Source organism: Colias philodice, chromosome 16 (genome assembly GCF_061535455.1).
Source record: "Colias philodice isolate Cphi_HAF_F1 chromosome 16, ilColPhil1 Martin Lab GWU primary, whole genome shotgun sequence".
NCBI classification, from domain to species: Eukaryota; Metazoa; Arthropoda; class Insecta; order Lepidoptera; family Pieridae; genus Colias; species Colias philodice.
The window spans coordinates 6578890-6598085 of record NC_143101.1 but is presented as its reverse complement, the minus strand read 5'-3'; the positions used below and the strand labels follow the sequence as shown (position 1 = coordinate 6598085).

Genomic DNA, 19196 nt, shown 5'->3' with positions numbered 1-19196 from the left:
GTAATTAAATATGGCATACAAAGAAAAAAATTAAAATTTCCAAAACATGCCGTGTGGGGTATCAAATGAAAGAGCTTATTGAGTAGATCACGAATATATAGCATACTATATACATTTCTTACACTTTCTCTAAGATTTTTTAGAAAATTTACGAAAATGGTCCATTTTTGAGTTAACTTTAAACCACTATAGATTGAAAACTCATGAATATATTTTTTAAATTATTATTTTAAATAATTAACAATAGTCCATTGTTTACGTTTCAATATTTCGTACAGTGAAATAGTTGCATGGGGGAGTGGGGGGAGCATTCAAAGATGGCGAGTATATTTTCAAGTTCATATAGTATATAGTTATTTTCATCAAATCCACCACATAGCTCACTTATATTATATTACGAACTATTGAATCATAAACAATGGACTATTGTTAATTATTTAAAATAATAATTTAAAAAATATATTCATGAGTTTTCAATCTATAGTGGTTTAAAGTTAACTCAAAAATGGACCATTTTCGTAAATTTTCTAAAAAATCTTAGAGAAAGTGTAAGAAATGTATATAGTATGCTATATATTCGTGATCTACTCAATAAGCTCTTTCATTTGATACCCCACACGGCATGTTTTGGAAATTTTTATTTTTTTCTTTGTATGCCATATTTAATTACCGGGGTGCGGGCAGGGGGACCACAAAACTGGTTGGCAACATCTGTCTATAGGATGTCTGGGATCTATACAATATATATCAGAAGTCAGATTTAGGTCCGCGATTTTTGCAAACGAAACTCCACTGAGAGTCCGGTCTAAAAAATTATTCATCAATTGCAAAGAAGACAAATAATTTGACAACCAACCAACCAACAACTATCAAGTTGTCAAATAAAATTGCCATATGAAAATCTTTTATTTCGTAAATATAAATATGCCATCAGATTAGACCTATATGTATCAATTTATTAAATCACCAACATTTGTTGTTGAAATAGTTCTTTCACTCCTTTTAAAACCAATATATTTGTTAAGCTCTATCGATAGAAACTACATAAATTTATTAAAAAAATGTTGTGTGGTTTTATGAAACCACGGTAAAAGTGAAACTGTTCGAACGGTTCCGAACACTGCTTTGTGTAGCGCATGTCGCGTGTCGGTCGGCTACCGAGTAGGTATACCTACTCGGCAGCCGCGATACACGCGACATGCGCTACACAGACCAAAAAGTTTGAGACGATGTAATAAAAGTTTCACTTTAAAAAATTGTATATCTTTAAAAACATAAAAATAGTTATAATATGTTTTTAAAGATGCAATGTTATGAGTTATTTCTGTGCATATTATAAATTAAATATGATTGTGTGTTATTGAAGTTTGAATGTTATTGAATATTAAAATTAATAAAAAAAAGAATTATTATTTTTGGTAGAAATCAGTTATGTTTTATATTCTGTGATTATGTATTGGCAACATTATTTTTGAATGACACATATGATACCGTAGGAGTACTCAAGTGTGCCTGTCTGTGCTTTTCAAATTAAAAAAATAAGTTTTTTATAATGGTGGATCGTTTAGGTATAATTATTATAGTTTATATTATTAATTATATTGTTATTCGTGACCTAAATATGAACTTTATGTCGAAGTGTATACCTTTGATTAGTTAAATGAGGATAATCTTTGTCACTGTCCATTTACTACTTTCCTTTGACGTCAACTTTAATACTATACCGCAGTCCGCAAATATACTTGATAAAGTTTTATTTTTTCAGTAAATAGTGAAGCCAATGCTAGACGAATTGCTATGGTGGAGAACTGTTTCGGCAGTTCAGGTCAGGTATGTAGTTGAATCTAACTCGATTTTTCGAAAGTATAAATTTACTTTCAAACTTTACATCGTAGTTTTATCAATTATCAACCGACAAACTTGGCAAGATAATACTTAATACTTAACGTTAGGTGGGTTTGCCGGTTGATATCACATTTTTATCGATATAATACTTTTTACACATTGTGTATTCATTGTTGATTATGTCAACAATATTTTTTATCAGGCCAATAAGATTAGACTTTTTTTAGCATGATTCTTATACGATGTTATAGATTATATAAAAATGATTTTCTTATTCCAATACATGTAGCCATTGGCAGAACAAGGCAGAGTTCTTGTAGGAGAAGGAGTCCTAACAAAAATGTGCAGAAAGAAACCAAAGGCTCGACAATTCTTCTTATTTAATGATATATTAGTGTATGGAAACATTGTAATAAACAAAAAGAAGTATAACAAGCAGCATGTCATTCCACTAGAAGAAGTTAAATTGGAGTCACTTAAAGATGAAGGCCGTAAGTAACTTAGTGATTTTTTTTTTCATATCTTTTCGAATTTGCATTTTTGCCATATTTGGAATAGTAATGTATTCATAAAGATATCCCAAAACTTCAACTTTGAATATATTATGATTATGAATAATCAATAAAAGAGAATGTTTAAAATTGTTGTTTTTTTATTAGTTCACATCAATTGGCTTCTATCATAATTTTTAATGTTATGCATTTCTTTTATCAAATCAAACATATAAATATACAAATTCACATATTATATTATTATCATTGAAGGTTGACTGGGTTCTAGTTCAATCTGTACATATAATTAAAAATAAATTTATTACAAAGTTCAAAGATCATCTTGTTAAATTTGCATTTATGGATGATAAGTTTTATTTCCTTTCAATGAATTCGCTGGATGCAAACATTTTGTTTACTTTTTAGAAGTGATAAATCTGCTATCATCTATCTATAATTTATTTATATACACATTCAGATAATGTGACTGAGTCATTGTTCATGAATCACAAATATTAATTTATTTTTATCATTATTTCTACAGTTTATATGTGACTGAACTAGACAGTGAGTCAACAGCTTATGCATATTAATTTAATAGAGTCCAATTGTGTGTGCCGTACTTAAAAGTTGAAATAAATATTTTATTATATTTTTTAAATTTAAAATGTAGATGAATCATGATATTTAAAAACCCATTAACATAGAAAATCATAACAACATGTGATATGTTTCAAGATGAGTGTAATTATAATATTCTTTATTTCAATTTTCACTCTTATGAGGAAGCCTCCTAGAATCATTATATGGAACCACATCTTATCCACCAATCACAATAACAAAATATTAATAAAAAAATTCATCAAAAAGTGCCAAGTGGTAGAATGGGCTCTAACTTTATAGATTATAGTAAAAAGTAAAAACAATGTAATAAAGTTGAAATTAGTGTGACAAAACTATCAAGCACATAATGTATCATAATAATAAATATTTTGACTGATTCATTGAGTCTCGTAAATAATAAACTTTTTGCAGAATACCGGAATGGTTGGTTAATACGCACTGCATCAAAATCGTTTGCTGTCTATGCAGCAACAGCCACAGAGAAAGAAGAATGGATGGCGCATATAGAGAAGTGCATTGAGGATCTGTTAAAAAAAAGTATGTTCCTTAAGTAATAGGCCAGTGGAAATTAACATTAAATTCGCAAAGCACGATGTAGTTCTGAATTTTTGGTATGTTGTTTGGATCAGTTAGGGTGATGTAAATCCCACATGAAAAAGTATTATCCTTTTTATGATTTTATATGCCCTCAGTTTCAATTCTTTAAAAATCTATTTCTACCTTCTTTTTGTTTTTCAGATATTGTGAGTGAACTATTTGTCTCACAGACTTTGTTCTATGCTCTAATGAAAGAAAATTTAATGCACTACAACTTTATTATGCGACCTTCGCATAGAACGAGCTGTTTTTGCCAATATTTTGTTTCAAACAGGAGCAAAACTAAAAATTTCAATATTTCGGGAAAAATGAACCATCTTCGAATGGCCACAGTTTAGTTGTTATAAGGTTTAGAGAGCTGTAATTAGGCTTAAATTGTTGCAAATTTAATAACCTTAATTTATGTACTGAATGATACTTGTTGGAAACGCATAGTTTATGACTTTTAGAGCAAAAAGTGAAAAAAGTCCAAAATTTTCGCAGTTCATCACGTGGTGCGCAGCGAGCACAACTTTTTCGAAGTTGCAAATTGGGATTTTCATCACCCTAACTGATCCAAACAATGTACCAAAAATTCAGAACTACATCGTGCTTTGCGAATTTAGGGTTTTTTAGTGTCGATTTCTACTGGCCTATAATGTTGTATATGCTTTTTGTTCTTTGTGCAGTAACTATACAAAAACAGGGTTAAGTTTTATTAAAGTACAATTAAAGTAAACATTTTAAATTTCGTTTATTTTTTTAGGTGGAAAGCAGCCTCCTTCGGAGCATGCTGCAGTATGGGTACCAGACAATGAGGCAAATATTTGTATGCACTGCAAAAAGACACAGTTCACAGTTTTAAACAGAAGGGTAAGTTGATTTTTTAAATATTTTTATGTGAATATTGCTTTCCCAAAAGTTGTAGGATAACATCAGCTGATCTTTTATCAATTTTTTATGTCAATTGTATATGTTCTGAATCAAAATATAATTGTGTTCATAATATTATACGTCTATTCACCAAGTCTAAAAAATATATATAAATTTCGTTGTTTTCCAGCACCACTGCCGCAAGTGCGGCTCGGTGGTGTGCGGGCCGTGCTCGTCGAAGCGGTTCGTGCTGCGCGGGCAGAGCGACAAGCCGCTGCGCGTGTGCCTGCAGTGCTACGACGAGCTCAACCGCGACAAGGCGCGCGCGCACCAGCCGCAGGCGCAAGCGGCCACCGCACCGCCCGGTGAGTACACACGGTCGGAGCGGTCGTGCCGCGGGCAGAGCGACAAGCCGCTGCGCGTGTGCCTGCAGTGCTACGACGAGCTCAACCGCGACAAGGCGCGCGCGCACCAGCCGCAGGCGCAAGCGGCCACCGCACCGCCCGGTGAGTACACACGGTCGGAGCGGTCGTGCCGCGGGCAGAGCGACAAGCCGCTGCGCGTGTGCCTGCAGTGCTACGACGAGCTCAACCGCGACAAGGCGCGCGCGCACCAGCCGCAGGCGCAAGCGGCCACCGCACCGCCCGGTGAGTACACACGGTCGGAGCGGTCGTGCCGCGGGCAGAGCGACAAGCCGCTGTGCGTGTGCCTGCAGTGCTACGACGAGCTCAACCGCGACAAGGCGCGCGCGCACCAGCCGCAGGCGCAAGCGGCCACCGCACCGCCCGGTGAGTACACACGGTCGGAGCGGTCGTGCCGCGGGCAGAGCGACAAGCCGCTGCGCGTGTGCCTGCAGTGCTACGACGAGCTCAACCGCGACAAGGCGCGCGCGCACCAGCCGCAGGCGCAAGCGGCCACCGCACCGCCCGGTGAGTACACACGGTCGGAGCGGTCGTGCCGCGGGCAGAGCGACAAGCCGCTGCGCGTGTGCCTGCAGTGCTACGACGAGCTCAACCGCTACAAGGCGCGCGCGCACCAGCCACAGGCGCAAGTGGCCACCGCACCGCCCGGTAAGTACACACGGTCGGAGCGGTCGTAGTGTACAAACAATCTACTAAGTGTACAAAACATCGGGATAAATAATATAAAGCATAAATCACTATTAATATCTGTTACAGTATGATTTAAACGGCTAGGAACATCGAACGATCTGATGCCCAGAAAACAATTTTAGATATTACCGGAACGTTAAGGGTCGGAACCTGAGCGCTCGTGCATTCGCAGCTAACTTCCAAACCGCCATTAAGTTCGAACTGTAAAAGTTCGAAGTGTCAAACTTCTAAATTAGTTAAATTAAAGTATTAATTATATCTTCTAGCTGTATTTTTTTTGACATTAATAGTGTTATCAATAAAATTTAGATAAAAAACAGCATAGCAAAAGTTTCATAACTTCTTTAATATTCATTGGCTGGCAACTCTTTAACTACTACACTTCAGCTCCCAACTCAAAGTATTATTTTCATAGTAAAAGTTTAAAAATTTAAAGTGATTGTGTTTGCACAGTGTTTTTAAACTCACAAGGAATCACATCAGTTGTTTTTCAAACAATACTCGAACTGCAAATACGGATTTTCTTACGAAGATAAGTTACATTTATATACCCACTTTTGAAAAGTGCTGTAAAGAAGAACCAGAACTACCCTCGAAATTAATTCTAACACATTTGTCAAACTCAACTGACACTGTCATTTGTCAAATCCATCTGACAACGTCATTTCTTGTCTCTGATTGAGCGGTGGGGTTGCCATCTTGTAAAAATTTACCAAGTTTTTGGGAATATTTGAAAAATGAGCACCTGCAAAAAATGCACAAAACAAATTAAAACTAGTGACCTCAAAACTTGTTCGAAGTGTAAAGCTGCATTCCACTACCAATGCTTAGGAGTAACTGCAGAAAATTTCGCCAAAGAATCGAAGTCCTATAAATCTGCGTGGAAGTGTACTGACTGCAAGATAATTGACAGGCCTGGCGAGGGTCCCCTCACCAGCCCCTCACTCGCCGCTAATCTAACCAGTGCTAGCTCTCCTATTGCATGTAGCTTCGAAGATATAAAACAGTACTTTAATTGCAAACTTGAAGAAACCCTGAAAAAACACCACTGTGATATTCGCCGCGATCTCTCTGCTGAAATCTCTGATACCCGTTTGAAGATTCAGGAGCTTACAGAAAGTGTCAACTTTATGTCTGCTAAGTACGAACAATTGAGGGAAGCTTTGGAAAGTAAAACTAGAACTATTGAGGAATTGCAATCGGAAAATAAGGAGTTGCACCTTGAAGTTAGAGGCCTGCGCACTCAAGTTGGGGATCTATCTTCCCGACTGGAACAATTTGAGCAACAATCACGTGACTGCAACTTAGAAGTCCAGTGTGTCCCTGAACACAGATCAGAAAATCTTAAGACTGTGGTTTATCAACTCGCTGCCACTGTGGGACACAACCTGACTGAAAACCAAATAGTTAACTTTCACCGAGTTGCAAAACTTAACAAGGACTCCGCTAGGCCCAGGTCTATAATAGTAAAGCTCTCTAGCCCCCTGGTTCGCGATTCATTTATAGCTGCTGTCAAGACATTCAATAAAGTCCACACTGACGATAAGTTGAACTCTTCTCACTTGGGTATTGCCACCGATGAAAAAAAGCCCATCTACGTGTGTGAACATCTAACCCCTGCTGGCAAACAACTACATGCCGCTGCTAGAAAGGTTGCTAGAGAAAAGAAGTTCGACTTCGTGTGGGTGCGTAACGGCAAAATTTTTATGCGTAAAAACACAACCTCTAAGAGCTTTATCGTTAAGGACTTAAGCTCTTTAAATTCAATTTGATTTATCTTCTTTGCTTTTATTTTCACATATTTCGATGGTTTTATTAATCAACGATAATCATAAAAAGTGTAACCTTAAAATATTGTACCAAAATGTCAGAGGACTCAGGACTAAGACCGATGTTATACTGACCAATGCATTAAAACAGGACACTGACATCATAATATTAACGGAAACGTGGTTGAATGATTCAGTGTACGACCATGAATTATTGGACAATAGGTATTCCATATTTAGACGTGACAGATCATCCACCAGCAGTATTAAACAAGAGGGGGGAGGGGTTCTTGTCGCTATTTTAAGTAAGTATGAACCAGTTCGCTATTTTAAATGGGAAACAACTGATGAAGATCTCTGGGTAATCATTAAATTTAAAGACGGCGGTATTACTCGTACTCTATGCATAAATGCATTATATATACCTCCTCCCGCTAATTACGAACGCTTCGACAGGATTTTAACTAATATCTCACACATTATTCAGCATAAGCTGCCCTCTCACTGTCTTCTTCTGTTAGCTGGTGATTTTAATCTACCAAATTTATCATGGCACTTCGACCACAGTACTCATTCACTTTCACCAAGTTGTAATAATTCATCAATAGAAAATCTTTTTGTAGATACTCTCTCGTTTAATAATCTTCACCAAGTAAACTCTGTTCCTAACATAAACGGAAAGACGTTAGATCTTATTATAACGAATGTCACCAACGTTTTCATTGTTCGACAATGTGATGATCCTCTTGTAGGTACTGACAGATACCACCCTGCTCTAAGTATTACCATGAAATTTAAGCCGCCAAAACGAGTTAAGATTAAAGCATTACCATTTCTTAATTATTCCAAAGCTAATTTTTCACGCATCCTCCAAGAGTTGGATACTGTAGACTGGAATACGCATCTTAAATCTAATTATTCGGTTGATGACTCTGTAGATAATTTCTACTCTGTCCTAAACAACATTATACAAAAACATACTCCATTATCTAATCCAAGGAAAAATAACTACCCTTCATGGTTTAGCCTTCCCTTAATTAAAGCCTTAAAAGAAAAGGCCAAATTTCATAAGAGATTTAAGACGTATGGAAATCCCAGAGACCACGTCACATTCAAAATGTTGCGCAAGCGATGTGACGATATGCTTTCTCATTTTTTATCTCAATTCAAAGCAAATGCTAAATCCCACATTAAAAATAACCCTAAATATTTTTGGACATATATAAAATCTTTGAGATCCAATAGCAATGAAATTCCGGATGAGATGTATCACAATAGTCAAGTGGCTAGGGGCGGGCAGCAGATTTGTGATTTATTTGCGAAATACTTCCAAACAATTTACAACAATAATGCCAATAACTCTTCAGTACGTGTCAATTCTCCTAGTCTTGTGGGTTCCCTTGGCTCCTGTACCCTTGCTAAATCTGAGATTTTAAAGTCCCTGAAGAATATCGACGCTAGTAAGGGTCCTGGACCCGACGCTATACCACCTATGTTCATAAAAAATTGTGCCTCCCAGTTAGTTACTCCGCTGCATATAATTTTTAACAAGTCACTAGATGTCGGTGTTTTTCCAAGTAAATGGAAAACAGCTTACGTCAAACCGATCCACAAGCATGGCGACCACAGTGATGTGACTAACTATAGACCGATTTCTATTCTCTCCTCCTTTGGCAAAGTTTTCGAATCAATGATCCAAAAAATATTATATTCCCACTTCAAGTCCCAAATTAGCTGTCATCAACACGGGTTTCTACCAGGGAGGTCCACTGCTTCGAACCTTATGGCATACGTCACTCATATTTACAGAGCTCTTGAAAGCAAATTTGAAACACATGCGATTTATACAGATTTCTCGAAAGCGTTCGACGTTGTCAACCATGAGATCCTCTTAGATAAACTTGGTCGGGCTGGCATTTGCGGTTCTCTCCTCAGGTGGTGTGAGTCCTACCTGCGAAATCGCTCCCAACTTATTGTCATTCGAGGCTATACTTCACAGCCTATTTTAGTTCCCTCTGGCGTACCGCAGGGATCCCACCTCGGACCTCTTTTCTTTATTGTATTTATTGATGACCTTTGCTCTGTAATAAACTCTGAGTACAAACTTTATGCAGACGATTTAAAGATCTATAGAACCATTCGTGATAGCGAGGATGTTATTGCTTTGCAGAACGATATTGATAATGTTACTAAATGGTGCGAATCAAATAAAATGATTCTTAATGCCTCCAAGTGTTACCACATCAAGTTCACTAGAAGCTCAAAATTGAATAGTGTTTCTTATAAAATAAACGACGCTCAAGTAAAAGAGGTCTCGAGTTTACGAGACTTGGGTGTTATAGTTGATAAAAAATTGGATTTCAGAGAGCATATTGATCACATAACCCGTAAAGGGGCAAGACTTGCGGGATTTGTGATCCGACAAACTAAAGCCTTCAAGGATCCAGAAATTCCCGTCATACTCTTCAATTGTTACGTTCGCTGTCTGCTTGAATATTGTAGTCAGGTCTGGTGCCCATCTTACACAGTCCATGTCAATAGAATTGAAAAACTTCAAAAGAAATTCCTATACCATCTTACGTATACCAATAACCTCTGCCGACGCTTAACCACCTATAATTCTAGGCTTGAACACTATAATATGACTTCCCTAGTTATAAGGCGTAAGTCAGCGGACATGGTCTTCTTATACAAGGTTCTTCATGGTTTGGTGGACAGTCCTGATCTGCTTGGTCTCCTAAATTTTAACGCGCCAAGAATTGGTTCCCGTATCCACAATCATAAGATCTTTAACTTAAATCTATGTCGCACTAAATACGGCCAAAATTCACCTATCAACCGTATGTGTACCACTTATAACACTGTCTGCCATGATCTCGACTTGTTTAATGCATCGGTCAGTACAATCAAAAAATTTTTCTTTTCTCTACCAAATATTATGTAACTAATATTATGTTTTAATTGTTATTTTTAATTATTATTATAAGTGTAGGTTTATATAATTGTTGCATGTTGTGTTCGCTCTTAGAAGGCCGTCCAACTATAAGTCACAAAGATTATGATTGTATTTTCACTATTTCTTAATGTTGGAACGTCCAGTTAGCGGACCAAATAAAAAAAAAAAAAAAAAAAAAATATCAATTATATTATGTCAGCAGTAAAATCAGTGGCAGACGCGGCCGGGTCGGGCGGCGACTCGTCACAAGACGACGACAGCGATGACGACGATGAACGAGTGCCTGAGGAGAAACATGATGAGGTAACTAACCCTATGCTTTATTGAGATGCTATAATATGTTGGATTGTTAAGGGTTAAAACTAATAGTTAGTGGCTTGGCCTCTTGCCAGGAGGAAAAAAATAGAGAAAGTCGGAATATAATAAGGTATTGCTGATAAAATGTATGCAAAAGAACAGTGAAACACATTTGAAAACCAGTGTTGGAAAATTTCTCTTACAATTTTATTTGCTTTTAAGCCCAATATACACTTGATATACAGGGTCTTTAAAATAGGCAAAGACGCTATGAAGCTGTGTATGACATATATTTATTTTTTAGGGCTTTACAAGTTATAACGGTGTCAAAAACGGCTTCGGCAATAAAGTGACAACCGTATAGTACACACTTAAATTGTGTAAGTGATCGAGTGTTGTCATGCTTCAATATTTTTTATTGTTTTTTTGTGTTTTGTCGGCACCATATCACGTCATAGCGTTTTCTTAGAGGTATTAAAAGGAATGTAGTGTTTGTTTTGTTTCGAGTTCATTTTTCCACTTACAGTGTTTTGTTTTTTTGGTTTAATGTGTGTTTTTGCAGTGAATGTTAATTTTTGGTTACATAGCCAATAGCCATTCGGTTACCACTTTATTTCGACGTATGCGTCAGTCATTTTATTTGGCCTCTCATATTTTTTGACTATCTATATTTTATTTTCTTATTGTTTATACACTTTCTTCATATTTTCATAAACGTAATACAATTTCCGTGAATGTGATTATCACTCATTTGCATGTTTCCTAGTTTCTACCCAATACATTTTACTCTCTTAAAATAACTATGCATACAAATAATAATAATTATTATTATATAAACATATCTATATTATAGAATTATTCATTCCACAGCATTATTTGTTTTGTCTTAAATTTGGTCCAATATTCCCTGACTTATACTTATTAGGTACTTCTTAATTCTTATTTTTTTCATAAGAAAAATAAGTTTATTTTTTAATTTATCTCGTGTTTTCAGCCAAAATTCTACAGTGACGGTGAAAAGACTGAAGAGAACAGCAGCAACAACAACCATTCGTCCAAGGAATAGACCAAGTGAACCAAGCAGACCCTTATTGTATACAGGTCTATAAATTATAATAAATTGATACTAATTAATACACCGTATTATATTATATCTGTGTACTTTTGTGATGGGCATTTAATGTTTTGATAAAATTAAAGAATATTCTGAATGGGATTCGTACAATGGTATTATAGTGTCTAAAATAAACTTGGTCCACTTTGATTTTATATTAATATCACTAAAACTAGTACTATTGAAATCTAACATCTACACGTTTTTTTATTAACCAATATGAATACAAAATAACTAATAAGCTTTCTTTTTAATTTTGAAATAACGCGGACATTAAACGAATTTATGAACACTCCAATTTGCTCATATTTATGGTCCAATTTTTATATAATTCGTAGTTATAGGCACTCCTTTTTAATAAATAAAAAACGAATTTATATCGTACTAACATACATTTTTGTTTCGATTTTATTATTATGTATTTCATCAATGCACAAAGTATCTATTAATGATTTTTTAATCTATTATGAATAATGTAATAGCTTATTTAACTGTAATATCATTGTACATTTCTTAACACAAAGGCCTTCTAGCATTATTAGGAAATTAGACTAATTATTATGAGAATATTTTTAATATCTTTTTTAATACTATAATGAAAGAACCACAATTTTATACAAATACATACATAATTAATTCAATATCTTGCGTTTTTATCAGCTTTAATATGCTTGTTAAACAAGGGCGATGTTAGACACAAACTGTCTGTTTCTTACGTGTTATAATTACTTAGTTGTAGTCGCGTTATGTCAATACATATTTAATATTTTATTATAATCTATTATAGTTTATATTTTGATACTAAATTGTTGAATTTTCCGTACGGTGGTTTGGATATGAACGGTTTACGCAAATGAGCTTAATTTTATTAGTAGGCTTACATTTTTATTGTATTTTTAGTTTGCCAAAAGAGGAAACTCATGGAATGTTATTAAGATTGTTCAACTTGTAATTTTTTTGACAACATTACTTTTCTTAATTTATTGAAATTAACAAGAATATAACGTCGAATTTCTTTTCAAATATAAAATTTTGATTGCATTCCATGAGCATTTCCTCCCTATTAAGTGGCCTGTGACTAATGTTCCAATAATGGAAAATTATTACTTGAAAAATTAACAGTACACGAGGTTAATGAAAACCAGTTGAGACCTCTTCTGTATTTTTGTATGTATATTAGAATTTAGCTTTTAAGATTTTGTAAGAAGTTTGCGTTGGAATGCATTCTGCTAAGACATTATATTATAATACTTTGCTAAGTTGTTTGGTTAAAGTTAATGAAATCATGGTTAAGTTATTTATAATTATGGATAAGGCCTAAATGTTAACGTTGCGTAATTACTGTGTTGTTTCCAAATTAGATAACATTATTATTATTTAAATTACATAACATTATTATTTAGATTTTGGTTGACAAATATAAAAGAATATTTTTTAAATTACACTTTGTTTTATTTTTCTTGATCCTTTTTCACTTTATATCGTGAGCAAATGTCAAACATAAAATCTATATTTACACGATTAATATTTCAAGAATGATGGAATAGATTTGAATCACTCTCAGTTATCAAATGTGACTGATCTCAGAATCGAATACTCGAAGCATCTATCTAAAACTGAATATAAACAAAATTAAACCTTATCTCCTCAGCGTAAAGCACATATCAATTATTCTAATATTTTAGTAAGACGCGCATTCTTCAAAAATCGCACGTCTGCTTGTGAACGACTCTGATTCTCGCATATTCATGTGTCTACTAGCCAAGAAGCTTATATGTATCTAATACACTGGAGATTTCAGTATGAACATTAACTTGTAACAAGCAAATATGACCTTGAATGACGCCTGTATGTTTTTTTATCCCTTTCACACCTAACTTGGCAAGTGGGACATAAGGGATAAAAAAACATATAAGCTTCTTGCTACTAGCCAATCTAAGCGTCATCAGTTCAGTGGCAAGTGCTTCAATAGCATAATTGTTGATGCCCATTGGTTCACGTAAGAGTGCGAGCGTAGCCTGCCATTCGCGCACGTAATCGTGCGGCTTCGTAAAGAAGTGGCTAAGTTGTAAAGAATCTGACGCTTCGATGCACTTGTATAAATTGAGTTTATGAGCTTCGTACAATAAGCTCTAAATCCCAATTTTTCTAAGTAATATATACAGCTTATTACTCGGTAATAAGGTAGCTTTTTAATGGCGAAATAATATTTGATGAAATCTTTCCTCTTTAAATTATTAACTACTAGCTTTCCGCCCGTGGCTTCGCCCGCTTCGTCTAAAACATAATATGTTAATTATATACTAAAACCTTCCTCTTGAATCACTCTATCTATTAAAAAAACCGCATCAAAATCCGTTGCGTAGTTTTAAAGATTTAAGCATACATAGGGACAGAGAAAGCGACTTTGTTTGTTGTTGTTACTATGTAGTGATTTTCGGGAGATAACTTTAAACTATTCGTAAAAATTAGCAAAATGATATTGAATAAACATAATATTATGTTCTTATTATCAATTCATAAAAGATACAGAACAAGAATGGTGACATGGTAGGAAATAAAAAACATCATTATTAGAGAAAAACACTTTATTGCAGAACATGTAAATCAAAACATAATTTTCTATCTTACTGATTACTTTGTACACTTAGACCATACCTTAAACGCAAGAATATAAGAAAAAAATATAGAAACATTTATTTCCTTGTGTATAAAGAAAATCTGACTTTACTTATGACTAACACATAATATAATATATATTTTCTTTATATTTAACTGGATGTATTAGCGGCCAACTCAAACCATTGTCTCAGAGCATCGCCTAGGACAGTGGGCAAAGCGGACATGTCTCGTAAAATGAGATAGAACGGGAACGGGAATGTATCTAGATATGATATGAATCCTGAAAGTGTGTTCGTCACTGGGTCCAGTAGTGGTCGCCTGATATCCATTATAGAATGCTGAAACAACATGAAGTATGTTAAAAAGGGAATTTATTATTGAAGATAATCACCCTTACCCTTCAGTAAACCGTACATTTCTGTAACTTTTTAATTGCATAAAACTGATTTACGAATTTAATAAGCTCAACTAACTAACCAACATACTTTGATCAATATTATTAGATTTGAAGTTCAGAAAACTATATCACAAATTATTTTCAAATATAAACAAACATCAATTGACTAATTCTCCCGGTTACTAACACATTAATTTTTTTCATTGAAAATTTACAATTAAAAACTTATAAACATTATTTCCATAGACATTACCTTATTATCCGGGTTATCAATGATCACGTACACCAAAAATATGCCTTGCTGTCTCGCCCTCCTCACAGCTTGTAGGACCTTTGTTTCTCCTTCAGAAAATATTCCCCTCCCATCCGAAACTATCACTAACAACTTCGCATTAACCGCATCACTCCTTACAGACTGCTGATCGAACATAACACTACAGAAGTCCAATAATTGTGCAACTTTCGTCTTAGTTTGTTCGAACCGCAATTGTTCTAGAATATTCGATCCGGAATGTTCTGAGAACTGTTCGTTGAAGGAATGCAGGAGGTTCGGTTTCTCGCCGAAACTGAGCACGGCTAGGTCGCCGGACTCGAGGAGGTTTAGAGCCTGAAAATGGAGAAAAAAAAATTGGTTGTCTGTTAAGTCGGTTTACTGACGATAATTGAATGTGACAACGTTCAATTGTGCTTCTTTGTCGCTCGTTCCGCTCTCTCGCTTGCACTTCAAACCTAACGGAACGCCTCAGAGCGAGGTAACGCCGCATGAGTCATGTTTTTTCGTGCGTGCAGCCGGCTCTATCGAATTATAAGACGTTGTCACGTCAAAAATATAATTTAGGATTTTTTTATTACAATCAAATGATAATAAAAATAATTTCCTTGTTATTTCTTGTAACACTTCAAAAGTTCAAATAATTATCAACCTCATCTTATCAGTGATCGTTTATATAATAAATAGCGATTGTGATTGATAATAATTACATGGAAAATGTTGTATCTACTCATGTCTATCTCGACCCATTCGTACTTCTCTAGCGGAGTTAATCCGACACATAAACAAAAAATAAGATGGCCTATGTCACTTAAAGTATACACACACAGTCTATGATTTTTTTCCAAAATCTATAAATATAGAGCTCGGTATCCAACACAACTTTTGTTTACCTGCGATACAAGAGCCAAACTTTCAAAAGCAAGCTCCTTGCTCCTATTATCCGCCATAGAACTCGAATCATCCACCGCTATAGCGATCTTATACTCTCGTTTCGCGGGTTTTGTGCGGCGCAACCAAATTCGATCTTTCCGGAAATGAGATGCTATATATGGTATCACGCGGCGCATGTTTATAGCACGGCCCGTGCGGAAATCACCTGGAAATTAAATAACATTAGTTTATTACATAGCGTGTTGAGTGATCGTATGAACATCGTACGATCCGATGCGCAGAAAACAATGATGGAGGATAAGAATGGATAATAGCCTCATTTTATCTGTATACAAAATTCGAACTTTAGCTGTACGGTAGCGCCCGTTTTCATTTACGCTAATACTGCACGCGACTGTACCAAACATGCCCAGTGGAGCGATGCTTCGATTCGATACTCGAGTGTCCTATACGCACGATACACATATACGAAAATATCACTATTAGTTAGCGCTTCAAAAACAGGAGGGAAGTACAATATTTCTCCTTAAATATATGTACGCGATTATACCCATCACTTACCCGCTCTACGCGACCGTCCAGTTGGCTCTAGCACAAGCCGTAGCCTCTCACATAACGCACGAGACGCGGCCGCAGTATCGCGCCACGCGGCTCTCCACACTGCACTCGACTGTACTCCGCTCTTTACTCCACCCGACTGTATCCAATCTCGCATGCTTATGTACTGCTCCATTGATATGTCTTCCGCTGGATGGGATGAGTCATCGAGTCTGGTACAATACAAAAGAATATTTTATATAAATTTATAAAGATTAGAAAAAATTCGATCACGAGGCGGGACTCGAACCCGCATCCTTTCGCGCCATTCCGGGGCGGATGCCTGACCAACTCGGCCACTCGTGACCCGCCAGAGCAACGAATTTATTCTATTCTCTCAGTTTTATGTGTCTAAGGGACACACCGCGAAGATATATAGAGAAATTTTATTGTGTGTTAGACCTAAAAAAAATTGTTCACATTGATATCATTTTAAAAGAGCAACTATTATACAGTTTCTCCCTCTTTGGCTTTTTTCAGAAACTGATTTCCGAACCATTGATATTTTTTTTTCAGTATTTTAACAATAACAATGCATTTCGACACGAAATCTACTAGAGTTAAAAAAAAAAATTTGAATACATTTAATAAGAATTCAATGCATGTGGTAATAAGACTATAAAATATTGAGCTACAATCTATAGGAACGGATCAATAATAGAATGCAAATCGCGCGACAAATTTGCCTCGTACATTTTCCACAAATGAATGTACATTTTTTATGACATAAAAAAATTTAAGTATTACCTAGTATGATAAGTAGTATCCCGTCCCCGTGGTACGCTGGTAGTAAGCACGGCATCGCCTTCTACTTCCAGACCAGTTTCTCCCGTGGTTTCCTCCCCACCATCCTTTTTATTCCCAGACTTCTCTTCGTCTTTGTCCTTGTTGCTCTTCATTTTTTCCGGTTTAATTTCTTCAGATTTTTCCACCTGAAAAAACATTGTAACACAAATATAAAATATGGAAAATTAATAAATCAAGGTCACATTTCTAATAGCTTAGTCAATGAAAACATAAAATTTGTATAACCTTAAAAATAGAGTCGAAATCGTATAAATAGCTATTTGCATTGTGTAATAGTTGAAAGGTAAAGGCAGTAGGTGTCCGTCAGTCTAATATTGTGTCAAGTTAATAACCTACTAATAACTAATTGTAATTTCATACTTTATATAAGTACAGATATTATATTTACCTGAATATCATCTTCTTCAACATCCATGGGAACTTCTTCATCGTCCTTCAGTTTATCAGCGTCCTCCTCATCTTGCTTTAAACTAGGTTGTTCGTCCGCTTGCTCTTTTGTGGCTGCGTCTACCGCCTTTAAGAGTAAAAAATTGTTAAAATATAGTTATAATCTGAATATACAATTTGTTTTTGTCAATATACGTGACATGCATGTGATACATACACGCATAATAATCTCAGTTTGAATTTCAGATTTTCATTGTTATACCATATTGGCCGATTAAGAAGAGCTGGAACGTAAACACATTTACACATTGCACATGTGTAGTGTCTATGAAGACGCGCGCGGCGTGACGTCATACTGCATACGCTGTACGCATCATGAAAAGTCTGCCAGTCTCTCTCGCGCGCAGACTAGCTTATGAGAGTGAAGGGGACAATTATTGTTTTTATTTTGCAATTGTTTATAAATACAGGGTGATGTAATTTAAACAAAGGCGTTAGGTATGCTACTAACTATATTCGACGAGATAACTACTTCGCGGCACGCGGATTAGAATATTTTTTTTTACTTTACCTAGGTTAAATTATGTAATCATTTTAATATGTTTTGTAAACAAAATGTAAACGCCGTTAGTTAAAATTTTCATACATAGCTGAACAATACAGCTTTTATTGTAATGTAACCTTATCTCTTACGTGCTAGGGTTTCGATTGTATTGTATTGGGAGTGAGCGCATGTGTTATTTGTATTGTTTATATCGTTATTTTGAATATGACATTAAATTTAATTATTATTTGATAATTGAATGATTATCAATACTATTTTACAATTGATTATGAGAATAAATAATTAAGTTCATCGATTGAGTTACTTTTAAATTGTAATTTTATAAATAAACTAGCGACCCGCCCCGGCTTCGCACGGGTGCAATGCTGATACTAAATACACTACAGAAAAACTGTGAACGTTGTATATAAAAACATCTCTATGATAAAAACATAGCGGCCCGCTCCGGCTTCGCACGGGTAAAAATAGATAGCCGGGCGGCTGGTATCGCCGCAAACGCTACGTCCCGCAATTTTTAAATCTGTAATATCTTCGAAAATATTCACTTAAATCATACGGTGTAAAGGACCATATAGATCTATATTAAATGAACAATGCACTCAAGGTATTTAATTGGTTAAGGATTAATGCTGTATTGGTTAAAATCGCATCGAAAATTAGCCATTATTTGTCGCAAAAAGTAAATGACAAAAAAAAGTTATTGTGGGTTATCCATAAGAGATAGACATATACCATCGCGGACTTTTCTGTTGACCTTTTCAATGTGTACAATACTTAGTACATTATTTTGATAAAACTCGTAGGGTTCAGCCTGCGTTTGCAATGTAAGCGGAAAAAATGTAATTATTTACGACATCACATTAGAAACCTCAAAAATAACAGTACTTCTACACTATTTAATGGATGTTATTATACATATAAACCTTCCTCTTGAATCACTCTATCTATTAAAAAAAACCGCATCAAAATCCGTTGCGTAGTTTCAAAGATTTAAGCGTA

The 19196-nt window shown here is 35.4% G+C and overlaps 2 protein-coding genes and 1 non-coding gene across 6 annotated transcripts in view; 1 reads left to right on the top strand and 2 right to left on the bottom strand.

Annotated features, from left to right (window-relative positions):
* Nucleotides 1–1468: 1468 nt before the first annotated feature.
* LOC149481745 (uncharacterized) lies at nucleotides 1469–13099 on the top strand. 4 transcript variants are annotated; one of them, XM_089704609.1, is made up of 8 exons: nucleotides 1469–1568; nucleotides 1766–1830; nucleotides 2135–2336; nucleotides 3372–3497; nucleotides 4303–4409; nucleotides 4600–5338; nucleotides 10449–10549; nucleotides 11538–13099. In XM_089704609.1, the coding sequence occupies exons 1-8, from the start codon at nucleotides 1553–1555 to the stop codon at nucleotides 11607–11609; spliced, it is 1428 nt and encodes a 475-aa protein (XP_089560735.1). In that variant the 5' UTR covers nucleotides 1469–1552; the 3' UTR covers nucleotides 11610–13099. The 4 variants fall into 4 exon arrangements, with proteins under 4 accessions (XP_089560735.1, XP_089560734.1, XP_089560736.1 ...); XM_089704608.1 differs by having other exon boundaries at nucleotides 10446–10549; XM_089704610.1 differs by lacking the exon at nucleotides 11538–13099 and adding an exon at nucleotides 10848–11317 and having other exon boundaries at nucleotides 10446–10549.
* A 1128-nt stretch (nucleotides 13100–14227) lies between these two features.
* LOC149481743 (midasin) overlaps nucleotides 14228–19196 on the bottom strand; it is a 32616-nt gene continuing 27647 nt past the window's right edge. The window contains exons 36-41 of the mRNA XM_089704670.1: nucleotides 17634–17759; nucleotides 17186–17370; nucleotides 16403–16611; nucleotides 15841–16046; nucleotides 14930–15283; nucleotides 14228–14617 (exon numbers count right to left, since the gene is read on the bottom strand). Coding sequence (XP_089560796.1) covers nucleotides 14429–14617; nucleotides 14930–15283; nucleotides 15841–16046; nucleotides 16403–16611; nucleotides 17186–17370; nucleotides 17634–17759 — 1269 coding nt within the window. The 3' untranslated portion in view covers nucleotides 14228–14428. The remainder of the gene's footprint in view (nucleotides 14618–14929; nucleotides 15284–15840; nucleotides 16047–16402; nucleotides 16612–17185; nucleotides 17371–17633; nucleotides 17760–19196) is intronic.
* TRNAP-CGG (transfer RNA proline (anticodon CGG)) lies at nucleotides 16668–16744 on the bottom strand. Its single transcript is given in 2 exon segments — nucleotides 16668–16703; nucleotides 16708–16744. It is a non-coding gene; the product is annotated as a tRNA-Pro (tRNA).

Bases quoted from the DNA above. Each gene is read 5' to 3' on its own strand.
- LOC149481745 (XM_089704608.1), top strand. The intron at 5,339-10,445 runs GTGAGTACACAC...ATATTATGTCAG, and splicing joins AGCGGCCACCGCACCGCCCG to CAGTAAAATCAGTGGCAGAC. The intron at 10,550-11,537 runs GTAACTAACCCT...TCGTGTTTTCAG, and splicing joins CTGAGGAGAAACATGATGAG to CCAAAATTCTACAGTGACGG.